Source organism: Papio anubis, chromosome 16 (genome assembly GCF_008728515.1).
Source record: "Papio anubis isolate 15944 chromosome 16, Panubis1.0, whole genome shotgun sequence".
NCBI lineage: Eukaryota > Metazoa > Chordata > Mammalia > Primates > Cercopithecidae > Papio > Papio anubis.
Genome location: NC_044991.1, coordinates 87,052,409 through 87,065,869, shown reverse-complemented (window position 1 = coordinate 87,065,869; position 13,461 = coordinate 87,052,409). Strand labels below are relative to the sequence as shown.

The window sequence follows — 13,461 nt, the reverse complement described above, 5'->3', positions numbered from 1 at the left end:
CCTAATTTGGCAGTTTTCTTCTTTAATCATATTCTTTTGGGTCGCTTTTTTCCTTGGATCCTAATATGTTATTTTCTCTTTCTCAGCTGCTATTTACTTCCCTCAGTCCCAGGGGAAATAAGGTTCTTTTTGTCCAAACAAAGATCTGTCTTTAAATTTAAATTCTAAATTGCTTTCTTTGGTATTTAGAATAATTTCACATAATTTCCCTGAGCTAGTCATTTTTTTTTTTTCTGGGAGCACAAAACCTAATAATCTTTTCTAAGCTGTGCTCTGATTTTAAAAAAATCAACTTCCTGTTTTCAGAAATTGTCTTCAGTCCTTCATAGAGTCACTACCTGTATCCTATTTAGGATTTCCCACCAGTTCCATGAATCACTGTCTTCTATCTACCTACCTACCTACCTACCTACCTATCTACCTACCTACCTGTTCATTTATTATAGTTTAAGTTCTGGGGTACATGTGCAGAACGTGCAGTTTTATTACATAAGTATACATGTGCCATGGTGGTTTGCAGTACCCATCAACCCATCATCTACCTTAGGTATTTCTCCTAATGCTATCCCTCCCCTAGCCCCTCATCCCCCAACAGGTCCCAGTGTGTGATGTTCCCCTCCCTGTGTTCATGTGTTGTTAACTCCCACTTATGAGTGAGAACATGGGATGTTTGATTTTCTGTTCTTGTGTTAGTTTGCTGAGAATGATGGTTTCCAGCTTCATCCATGTGCCAGCAAAGGACATGAACTCATCCTTTTTTATGGCTGCATAGTATTCCATGGTATATATATGCCACATTGTCTTTATCCAGTCTATCATTGATGGGCATTTGGGTTGATTCCAAGTATTTGCTGTTGTGAATAGTGCCACAATAAACATACATGTGCATGTGTCTTTATAGTAGAATGATTTATAATCCTTTGGGTATATACCCAGTAATGGGATTGCTGGGTCAAATGGTATTTCTGGTTCTAGATCCTTGAGGAATCACCACACTGTCTTCCACAATGGTTGAACTAATTTACACTCCCAACAGTGTAAAAGCATTCCTATTTCTCCACATCCTCTCCAGCATCTGTTGTTTCCTGACTTTTTAATGATCATCATTCTAATGGGTGTGAGATGATCACTGTCTTCTAAGGTAGCCATCTGTCTCATACTGTCTTTCTACTTATTGGATCACCCCAGAGCAACCTATGTTCTTAAATGGCACAGATTTCTCAGGCTGGCTCCAATTATACTGGAATTTCTGAAATCATACAGTATTTTAGAGAAGGTTCATTTTGGTACATTTCTATCAAGACAAGTAAACCATGTTTGCAATCGGATAATCTTAAGGGAACATTAATAACTTAGTACCTATTATATATAAGAACATATGGACTTCAAAATGGTTAAAATAGTAAATTCTGTGTTTACTAGAGTTTTGTGTATATCACTATAATTAAAAAATCTATATGCCTTATAACCAGAGAAAAGTAAATATAAACTCAGGAGCCCTCATGTCTTTAAGAATACTACCGTAGTTTATTAAAACTAAGTTATCTAAATTATGCTGAGAATAATTCTTATTTTGTAGTCCTTTTACTTTTAAAAATTTATTTTTGGAGCAATTTTAGTTCCAAAAGTGAGTAGAAAGTATAGAGATTCCTCATATACCCATTTACCCATTCCCCTGTTGTTAACATCTTGCATCACTGTGGTACATTTGGTAGAATTGATGAATCATTATTGATACATAATGATTATTAACTCAAATGCTTAGTTTACATTAGGTTTCATGCTTTGTTATACATTCTGTGTGTTTTGACAAATACGTAGTGAAGTGACATATCTACCATTACAGTATTACACAGAATAGCTTCAGTGCCCTACCATTCCCCTGTGTTCCACTTGTTTGTACTTTCGACCAGGAATGTGTTAAATCTATAGATCAAGTTAGAAAGAACTGACATCTTGACAGTATTGAGCTTTCTATCCATATATGTGGAATATCTCTTCATTTATTTAGATCTCCTTTGATTTCTTTCATCAGACTTTTGTAGTTTTTCTCTTGTACATGTTTTGTTACATTCACATTTAAGTATTTCTTTTGGCAGTGCTAATGTAAATTATATTATGTTTTTGATTACAAACTCCACTTGTTCATTGCTGGTTTATAAGAAAGTGGTTGACTTTTGTATATTAACCTTGTAATTTGCAATCTTGCTACAATTGCTTATTACTTCCAGTAGTTTTGTTGCTAATTCTTTGAGATTTTCTACATAGACAGTGAGGTCATTTGTGAACAAAGACAGTTTTATTTCTTCTTTCCTAATCAATATACCTGTTATTTCCTTTTTCTGCTTATTGCCTTAGCTAAGAATTCCAGCACAATGTTAGAAAGAAGCAATGAGAGGGGACATTTTTGCCTTGTTTCTGATTTTAATAGGAAAAGCATCTTGTTTCTCACCCTTAAGTGTGATGTTAGCTGTAACTGTTTTTGTAGATATTCTTTATCAAGCTGAGAAAGTTTCCATTTATTCCTAGTTTGCTAAGAGTTTTTTTATCATGAGTTTGTGTTGGATTTTGTCAGATGCTTTTTCTGTATCAATTTATATTGATTATTTTAAATTAGCCTGTTGATATGATGGAGTACATTAATTTTCAAATGTCAAATCAGTCTTGCATGCCTAGAATAAATTCCATTTGGTAGTAGGTGCGTAATTCCTTTTATAGGTTGTAGGATTTGATTTGCTGATACTGCTGATGTTACAGATTTTTGCATATGTGTTTATGGGAGATATTGGTTTGTACTTCTACTTGTTTGTAATGTCTTTGGTTTTGGTATTAAGGGGATATTGGCCTCATAGACCAAGTTAGGAAGCAGTTCCTACTCTTCTATCTTCTAGAAGATTGTGGAGAATTGGCATAATTTCTTCCTTAAATGTTTGATAGAGTTCACCAGTGAACTCTTTCTGGTGTTTTGTTTTGGTAGGATATCAAGTATTCATCCCATTTCTTTAATAGACATAGGCCTAGTCAGATGATTTGTTTCTGTTTACATAAGTTTTGGTAGATTATGTCTTTCAAGGAATTGGTCCATTTCATCTAGCCTATCACATTTGTGGGCATGGAGTTCGTAATATTGACTTATTATTTTAATGTCTATGTGATCAGCAGTGATGGTCCTTCTTTCATTTCTGATAGTAATTTGTTTTTTTCCTCTTTCTTCTTTGTTAATCTGACTAAAGGTTTATAAATTTTATTGATCTTTTCAAGGAAATGGCTTCTCCTTTTTTCAGTTTTTTATTCTCACGGGTAGAAACATTTTTTAAAATGTCTACAAAGCACTCTGTAAAGTTCTGTTAAAATATTTATCTTGAGTTATTTCAATGCCTAACAAAGCTCAAACTTATCAAATAATTGACTCTATTTCTCTTTACAGGTATAAATAGAACCAGATTTATCTTAAAAGTTTTTTTCAGCCTTTATTTTCCTTTGAAGATTAACTGGTAGAGTTTAAAAGTAACTTACAAATTTTTTCAGAGAGAAAAGTCAAAAGGGAAAGAATTTACCCATGCAGCAGAATCCTTGATAAGCCAAATCAATAAAAGATACAAAACAAAAGATGACATCAAGTCTACAAGAAAATTAAAGGAGTCTTTGATTAACAGGTATGTTCTTAAATTTCAGATATGAATATTTTTCTGACCGATATAACTATATTACACAATTTAAAAAAGGTTAATTTTAAACATAGGTTCGGATAATGTAACTTTTCAGTAGAAAACACGTGGTTACTTAATACTTTTATAAATAGTAGATGTTTAAATTACACAGGAAGGGAACTAAATTTGAAATTTGTCATTCTATTGTCTAGTTACATTTTATGTAGGATCAAACACATATCAACACAACATACCATTTAAAAAATAAATCTTTAAGATGTAGACATTGTACTTACTGAATCTAGTAATGAATAAACTAAATATATTTAAATACATTGCTTAATGAAATACAAAATTTAACCAGATATGAGAGTTTTTTTGTAGTAAATAGTACATTCTTTGCAGTCTTTCCAAAGATTGTGTTTATTACAGAATGTCCATTTATAGTCTGTCAGGTTGTTAATTCAAGTTTACGTTAATTCTGGCCTTACTATAGATCATGAATAAATGACTCTTATGGCAGAATCATTCATTTTAAATTCACACTTTCTGCTGCATTAATGATTCAGCTTTGAATGCTCTGTTGTAAGTGCTATTTACTGTGAGTGAAGTAGCAAAAATATCAGACTATTACTGTTATATTTTGGTTATTTTTAACATATTGAATATAGATTTAGTGATATAAATGTGGTTTATCTTAAATGACTTTTATGAAAAATTCTATTGATACTTAATTGCTTTTTCAATTTTGACAAAATCTTTTTTTACAGTGGTTTTTCAAACAAATCTGTTGTACAACTCAGTAAGGTAGGTGTTATTTACTTCACCAAATGTGTAGTCAAACTCAGTATTTGACCATAAACACTAAAATAACATAGTGGTAAAATGGAATTTGATAATGATGTTTTTGGCGTATTGCTAAATGAATGATAACCACTGACAGGTTTAGTAGCAAGTACTCAGAATAGCCCTCCAACCTTCTGTTTTTCAAATAAAATGCTTCTATTAGATATATGAGCATAATATTTTTACTTTTTGGTATATGATTCAGTATATCCTTTTCACTGTGTGTGTGTGTGTGTGTGTTAATAGCCGATCCCATCTCTCCTAACAATTAGATCCTACTGAAGTTCCAATTTTGTTTTAAAAAACCTTTACTCTTTATCCAGGCTTATAATATAAATTATCTTTTTTCTAATTCCTCACAGTTGCTCTCTGTGTCCACTTAATATTTCAAGTTTTGAAGTTCACCCTCTGTAAGTTCTTCTTGAATGTTTTCTCCCCTGTCTAGGCCAATTCCTATTAGCCCAGTTTTGGTTCTGATTTCTAATCTCTGGATTGTTACAATAGGCTTTATGTATTAATAATTTTCTTTGCCTCTAGCATTTCTCTGTGTCAATCCATACATTACATTCACTACCAGCTTTTTTTTCTTTCCAAAGCACACAGCTCCAATCATGCCACTTTCTTGTTCAGAAACCTTTTTTTGGTCCCTGTTGCTTATTGAATTAAATGGAAACATAGACTGGCTCACTTGTCCCTTTAAAAGATTACCTTGTTTCTTAATTTTCTAGGCATGTCATGTTTAACTGAAACATGATAACTTGAGGTTTCCTGAAGTAAGTCTTTCCTAAGTATTTATTCTTTTTCTCTTTGCAATGAACTTTGAACTTAGTCAGCAGGCTCTCTCACCCTTTTATCTGATTATTAAAATATTTCTCTTTGCAAGTCTTGCTTTGTACCTTCCTTATGAAAACTTTCCAAGATGCCCTGACTCAAAAACCCATTTGGCAATAATTCTGAATCTGTACAATAGAGTGTTTTTGGTACCTTTTACATTTTTATTTATTTTTGCTATTTTACTCATGGGGTTTTTTTTCTTCTTCTATTTTTTCACTACACTTTATTCTGAATCATCTTTGTATTTTCTGTAACATTTTTGTGCTCACCTTTGTATCCTCTGTAATACCATTGATACCTTTGGCTTATCTTCTTTAACATCTTTGCTCATTTTTACATATTCTGTAACAGCACACAAAAGATGCAACAGATGAATGAACACGTGTATGCAAGCACTGGTAAAAACAATACTGGGAAGGATAAGTCAGATAAATGATCAGAGGAGTAATATATTGAGAGAACCTTTTTAAAATAATGCAAATACTTCTATATAAAATAGCCGAGAGAAATAAATTGAAGATGAGTCACAAAATTAATATTTTAGGTTTTAATATTTCTAACTTACTAGATAGTCTAATTATTTCTGATCAGTAATCATTAATACAACATATTATAATTAATAATTTATTAAATGTTATTTTATTTAACTTCTTTTCTGCCCTCACTACTTTGAGATCTGGTTGTATATCTTTTCAGTTGTAGACTGTATGAATAATCTAACACTTTTTTTTCCTAACAATACTAGTTAATTGATAGCTTTTTGACTCTCTTATATGAGATTTTACTTAAACCTTAGCCTCTCAAAGTTTTCTATTTAAGAGTTTAAAGCAAATGAAAATCCAAAACAAAGTAGAAGCATGCTTGGTTTGTGATCATGGCATCACCAAAATTTAGCTTGTAGAATTCCAGTAAGGAGGTCATTTATCTACATACAACAATGTCAGTAAGTATTAAGGTTAAAGGATTTTATTAGATTTACAATATTTTCTATTATATTTTTACTATTTAAGTCTTCAATATTTTAAAAAAGTAATTTTCTTATTGTATATATTTAAGATGTATAACATGATATACATAGTGAAATGGTTACTATAATCAAATTAATGTATTCATTCATCTTTGTGTGTATGTGGCAAGGGCACATAAAATCTACTCTTGGCAAATATCCCAAATATAATAGGTTGGTACAACAACCTATTATATAATACTGTATTATATAAAGTTGGTGTATTACACAATACTATTAATAGTCCTTATGTTCTGCATTGTATCTCTGGACTTACTCATCCTATATATCTGCAACTTTGTATCCTTTGATCTCCCTTTTTCCTTCCCCCCGCCATCCTCTGGTGACCACTGTTTTATTCTCTTATTTCTATAGATTTGACTTTTTTTTTTTTTTTTTTAAAGAGTCCACATACAAGGGAGATCATGCAGTATTTTCTTTCTGTCTGGTTATTTTGCTTAGCATAATGTCCTCTTGTCTTGGTTCATCCATGTTATAGCAAATTTCAGGATATACTATTTTTAAGGCTGAATAATATTTCTTCATGCATATATACACGCACCACAATTTATCCATTCATATGTCAATGAATACTTAGTTTCCGTGTTTTGATTATTATAAATACCACTGCAATGAACATAGGAATGCAGATTTTTTTTTTTTTTTTTTTTTTGAGACATAGAGTCTTGCTCTGTTCTCCAGGCTGGAGTGCAGTGGTGTGATCTTGGTTCACTGCAACCTCTGCCTCCCAGGTTCAAGCAATTCACCTGTCTCAGCTTCTTGAGTAGCTCGGACTACAGGCGCATGCCACCATGCCCAGCTAATTTTTATATTTTCAGTAGAGATAGGGTTTCACCATATTGGTCAGGCTGGTGTTGAACTCCTGACCTCAGGTGACCCACCCACCTTGGCCTCCCAAAGTGCTGGGGTTACATGTGTAAGCCACTGCACCTGGCCCTAGGAGTGCAATTATACTTATGGGTGGTGATTTAATTTATTTTGCATATATTTTTATTCAGTTTAAGGAGAATGTTACAAATGTCAGATTTATATTAGTGAAAGCACAACTAGAAAAATATTTAAAAATTAATCGTACATTATTTGTTTGGCACAGAGTAATGTACAAGTTTTTTGTTGAGGTAAAATATAAAATTTACCATCTTTATCATTTTTAAGTGTGCATTTCACTGATTATATATAAATATAAATATATAATAAATATATAAATATATATTACATATTATAATATATAAATATATATTACATATTATATATAATATATAAATATATATATTACATATTATAATATATAAATATATATATTACATGTTATATATAATATATATATATTTAATCCCTTAGTTCCCCCCCTACTCCTTCCTACTCTTCCTGGCCTCTGATAATCACTGTTCTATGCTGTATCTCCATAAGATTCACTTTTCTAGCTCCCACTTATGAGTGTAGAACATGGGATATTTGTCTTTCTGTGTTTGGCTCATTTCACTTTACTTTGGCCTCCAGTTACATCCATGTTCCTACAAGTGACAGGATTTCATTCTTTTTTTATTGCTGAATAATATTCCATTGTATATACACAGACCACATTTTCTTTATGCATTTATCCATTGATGGACACTTAGGTTTCAATAATGCTGCAGTAAGCATGGGTGTGCAGATACTTCTTTGGTATATTGATTTCCTTTCTTTTGGATATATACTCAGTAACTTGCTGGATCATACTATAGTTCTATTTTTAGTTTTTTGAGGAATCTTCACACTGTTGTTCACAGTGGTTGTACCACCATTTGCATTCCACCAACAGTGTATGAGACCCACATCCTCACTAGCATCTGTTATTGCCTGTCTTTTTGGTACAAGCCATTTTAACTGAGGTGAGATGACATCTCAGTTTTTGATTTGCGTTTCTCTGATGATTAGTGCTGTTGAGCATTTTTTCATATACCTGTTATCCATTTAATGATTTTTTTATAACCCTCTTTTGTATTTAGGAAAAAGTTCAGAAAAAAAGCTACAGAAAACTGAAGACTACTTTTGTCAATGTTACTTCTGAATGCCCATTGTAAGTATTTTTTGTAAATATTTTTCATTTTCTTCATATTTGAAGAGACTACATGTATTTAAGTGGAGCTAATATTTCTCTTCATTTTCACAGGAATGATGTTTACAATTTTAATTTGAACGGAGCCGATGACCCTATCATAAAACTTGGAGTAAGCTAAAAATCAATAGATACTTTGTATTTACTGAGAAGTTACATTGTATTTACTGTGCGGTTATTAGATAGTATGTTTTTAATGTGCATCCTCTTACATGCTTTAAATTTTTAAAGAAATAGGTAATAATATTTTGGATAACCAGCCTATGTATATTTAGGTGTCTTTTTTTTCAATTTTTTTTTTTTTTTGGAATAAGATAGAGAAAAACAAGCAATTGTGGGGTAGAAAGCCTTCACTACCAAGAAAATCACCTTTCTTATTGATGAAAAGTAAAACTCTTATTTATTTTTATTATATGTTTTCTTTTCAAATATAAATATTGTAGTAAAGTTAATTTTATGTCAAATCTTATTATTTTGTGAAGCAAAACTAGATGTTTATTCCTTTTAATTCTTGTTTGACATTGACAACTCTTTTTTTAATGTTTATTTACAATGTAGATCCAAGAGTTTCAAGCTGCAGCTAAAGAAGCCTGTGCGGATAAGTCGATTAGATTGTAGGTATTTTTATTCGATTAAAATATTCTGATCTTTTTTTTCCTCTTAAATATCTCTTCCCAGTCTTAGAATTTAACAAATGAGAAGAGTGAATTAAAAATGGTAGTTATTATTACTCCCATTATGATTCTGTTACTTCAGCATTTACTCTAAATTAATATGCAAATTATCATCACTTTGAATATTAGTTGTATATCCTAGATCATGACACTGAAAAGACTTAGTAGTTCTTTAATCTAACATAGTTATTTTATAACTGAGGTCAGAGAGGATAAGTGGCTTGGCCAGAATAATATAGCTAATTAGTGAAAGAGTGAAGACTGAAAACTCAGGTCTAATTGTCCATTGTGTGTTACCTTAAGAAAACAAGTATGAAGGGTATTTTTTAATTAATACATATTTTTATTTAAGCGTGGGTCCAAGGAATCATGATGAACTTAAATCTTCTGTCAAAACAAAAGATAAAAAAGTAAGTTATAATATCTCAATATGTCTATTAGAAATAGTATTTCTCCTAATTTTTAATGTTAAAGATCATCAAAAACAAGAAAACAAAAATATTTTGATTGTTTTATTTATGCAACTATCCACATTCCTATTATGAATTTTCTTACTGTCTTTCAGCTGTTTGTAATCATCTAATGAAATGACAAGTTTAGTTTTTTTTCTATGTGTACTATTAGGTTATATCTCTCTGGAAATAAGTTGTTTTAACTTTGAATTAACAACATCAACACCAAAATGCAAATATCACTATCTGATCTGGTTTTTCAAGTGACTTTCTTGGATAGGTTATTAATGCCATCCTAAATTAGGATATTGTTTTTTGTTGTTGTTGTTTTGGTTTAACTTACCTGGCATGATATAATGAGATGTAGTATTTCTTCATGCATTTCAAACTTTTTTTATAGATTATAACAAATCATCAAAAGAAAAATCTATTTAGTGATACTGAAACAGAGTACAGATGTGATGACAGCAAGACTGATATTAGCTGGCTAAGAGAACCCAAATCAAAACCACAGCTAATAGACTATAGCAGAAATAAAAATGTGAAGAATCATAAAAGTGGAAAATCAAGTAAGAAATTATCTTTTGGAGAAATGTTGCAAATGATTTTACAATTTATTTCAATTATTTAAAATGCTTTATATAAGCTTATTTTATTTAGACTTCATTACTACATACTTTCATGGATAGGACAAAACACTAAAATTTTTATGTTTTTTGTTTTATTATTTTGGTAATATGGTTATATTTAAATTTTATTTTTAATAGGACCTTAGGAACACAAATTATGATTTATCATGATCCTTGGCTCATGATTCTCATCACTTGTCTACTCATGGCCCAGTATTATCCAGTTATTTAGCTAATTATTGTGAATAATATACCAATTACTCATGAACTCAACACCTTTAAGATCAAGGCTTGAACTTTGACACTAACCTATATATATTTACATGTATTTACATTTATGTGTTTGTGTGTAAAATATATGTATTTATGTGTGTGTATATATTTTTTTACTAAATATCCCATCTTCTTGCTGCACCCAACATGCATCCTTTTTAAGGAATTTATATAGACACAAAAAATGTATCAAAAGGCAAACAATTTTCTTCCAGATTTTTTTTTTTTTTTTTTTGCCTAATTTTTCCACAAAGTATTTTCCTAGAAAGTGGTTTCTGCTTTGTCTTTGTGATAGTGAATCTCTTGAAGTAGTTGGTATGAGTTTCAGGTATAAGTTTTGGCTAGAGAGAATTACCATTTTCACAGCTGAACATCAATTTCAATGTTTGCTAAAACAAATATTTTATATGTTGCATTTTTAAAAGAAGACTTAACTCTGTGATTTTCAGTTAAATGTATATTTATTTTAAAGGCGTCAGCTTTTATTTTATTCCAGGATTAAAAATAACCAATAGTTACCTAAAAGTAGAAGTGAATTTTGGCATGTGTTTAGAAATGAAGCTGAATCTTGAAATTTAGGTGAGGGGTCACCAGATACATGAGGAAGTAAAGCAGCAGAGTTATATATAAAAGGGAGAGAAGTATGGAATAGCATAGTATAATCAGGGAATGCAGTATTAAGGTATTTGGTACATAGATCGTATTTGTGGGAAAATGGTGAAAGGTGAGGCTAGATTGCATCGTAGTCTGAACCTTGAAGCAGCCAAAGAGAAATATAATAAGACTCACATGCCCTCAGGGACCATACAGTCTAGTGGGAAGATGTACAAATAAAAACATTTATAACATAAAGTAGAAGATTAGAGATCTCAGGAAGACGTTAGAGGTTAGAATACTGTCGTCACTAAATATTTATGAAATTGAAATTCTGTATGAATTCTTTTGTTTAAATTATTGAACAACTACAAGTTAATGTGTTTGAGTTGACTTATTGCCAAGATTAGAGGACCTTTCTTCCAAAACAGCTTTGCTTCCTTTGCTTGAATAATCTCATTTCTTAGGTTTCAGAGACTATTTGGAAAGATACTTGAAAGGCAAAAAAGGGAAGTGGGACTAAAGCTGCTATCAATAATATGGATAAATCTTATTAACATAGTGATGTATGGAAAATAAATCATAGGATATTATACAGGACGTGATATTTTATAAATCTCATTATATTGTTTAGAGATATGTATCTGTGTAATAACACTTGTTTTTAAAGCAAGTAAGACCTGCAGATTTCAGGACAGTAATTACCTTTTAGCAGAAGGGACACGGAGGATGGTATAAGAGAGCATACGTAAGGAGATTCAGCATTATCCACAATCTGGTTCTTAAATTGAGTGGTAGATTTATAGGTGTTAACTTTATAACTTATGTTGACATACTCTCTTATATGTTTAAAAAGTTCTATAAAATAAAGGAGTGGGAGGAAAACTGGCAATTCATATCATACCAAACACTATACAGTAAAAGTTATCAATTCTTGAAAATTACATTTTTGGATGAGTTTAAAGATGGTGCCAATCAGAGATGTGGTGCAGTTGAGCTACTAAAAAGTTCTGGGAAAGGAAAAGCTTCCAAAGTAGTGTATCATTGTGAGGCCAGATTCTTCAGCAGAAGGGGTGAGGAGAAGATTACGGTGTCAGGAGGGCTGGTATCCTGGTGGCCTGAAGCCACATGGAGGTTCATTTATTAAATGCTAACAAATGCTTTAAAAACTTACTGTTTTTTATTATTTTAATTTAAATATGCTGAAATGATGTTCTCATAAATTTAATGCCCATTCTTATCTACTGTGAAAATTTAACCTTATTTTTCTGAATTGCAGGATCATCCTTGGAAAAGGGACAACCAAGCTCTAAAATGGTAAGCCAAGAAATTTGTGTTCAAACATCCCTTTACAATTACTTTTTCTTGTCATATGAAAATAATTCATCATCTCATAATTTTATTCTTGTTATCAGTTATGTGTGTTATGTACTTGTTCCTCCTTTTACACCCTTTCTCCTGACTTGTTTCTTTTTAAATCACATTGGCCTTTATTTGACTCCATTTTATTCTGTGCTTTTAGATATTTTTTTAAATCTCTTTTACTTCAGTTAGATAGTATATATCAGGCTTCTTAGGGATTTAATGGTAGGGATACAGAGCATGGTAAAGAAGGTAACTGGAATGGGAAGGTAAAATCCATTAATTTAAAGTATGTTAATCAAAAATCATTCTTACAAATATTTTACATAAAGCTTGTCACAGTGCCAATTTTATAGCAAATTGCTTGTATTTCTTGTGCCTCAAATATTGATCTAATAATATTCAGGAATTTTTTTCCTAAAGATACCCAGTAAAAATATCACCAAAAAGATGGACAAGACAGTTCCAGAAGGAAGAATCAGACTTCCACGAAAAGCAACCAAAACAAAAAAAAATTATAAAGATCTCTCAAATTCAGAATCAGAGTGTGAACAAGAATTTTCACATTCATTTAAAGAGAACTTGCTAGTAAAGGTAAATACAGTTCAGATTAATTTCTAAAAGCCTCTTAAAATATTAAACATATCTTTTTGTAAAAAATGTCAAATTTATCTTGTTACTTCTTAAGAGTTAACTTCCTATGTGACAAAATTTAATAATTCTAGAAATTTGCCCTTAGGCAATAGTTGGCATTTTTGTTATAAAACAGATGTCTGCATCTAGTGAAATTATAACCTTATGATAGTATCTTTGAAATGGAGAAGTACTTAATCTTCTAAAATTAGGCTTTAATAAAGTATAGCATGGAGAAGTTGTCCATCTGTTGAGTGAAAGCAAAATATTGGTGTCTGAGGTTCTTCTCACACACTGGCTCACCTGTCACCATCCCTGACTTCTTCCTTATGTCTCATAATGTCCAGACACTTTCCCAGTCACCTGTTCTTGAAAGCAAAGTTATTTAT

At 31.1% G+C, this 13,461-nt stretch overlaps 1 protein-coding gene across 6 annotated transcripts in view; it reads left to right on the top strand.

The window, feature by feature from the left end:
• SYCP2 (synaptonemal complex protein 2) overlaps positions 1 to 13,461 on the top strand; it is a 70,966-nt gene that overhangs the window by 44,912 nt on the left and 12,593 nt on the right. For all 6 annotated transcript variants that reach the window (XM_017944654.3, XM_017944653.3, XM_009215841.2 and 3 more), the window contains 9 exons: positions 3,529 to 3,656; positions 4,421 to 4,457; positions 8,346 to 8,416; positions 8,510 to 8,567; positions 9,014 to 9,069; positions 9,482 to 9,539; positions 9,982 to 10,150; positions 12,357 to 12,394; positions 12,863 to 13,033. In XM_017944654.3, the coding sequence (XP_017800143.2) occupies positions 3,529 to 3,656; positions 4,421 to 4,457; positions 8,346 to 8,416; positions 8,510 to 8,567; positions 9,014 to 9,069; positions 9,482 to 9,539; positions 9,982 to 10,150; positions 12,357 to 12,394; positions 12,863 to 13,033 (786 nt within the window). The remainder of the gene's footprint in view (positions 1 to 3,528; positions 3,657 to 4,420; positions 4,458 to 8,345; positions 8,417 to 8,509; positions 8,568 to 9,013; positions 9,070 to 9,481; positions 9,540 to 9,981; positions 10,151 to 12,356; positions 12,395 to 12,862; positions 13,034 to 13,461) is intronic.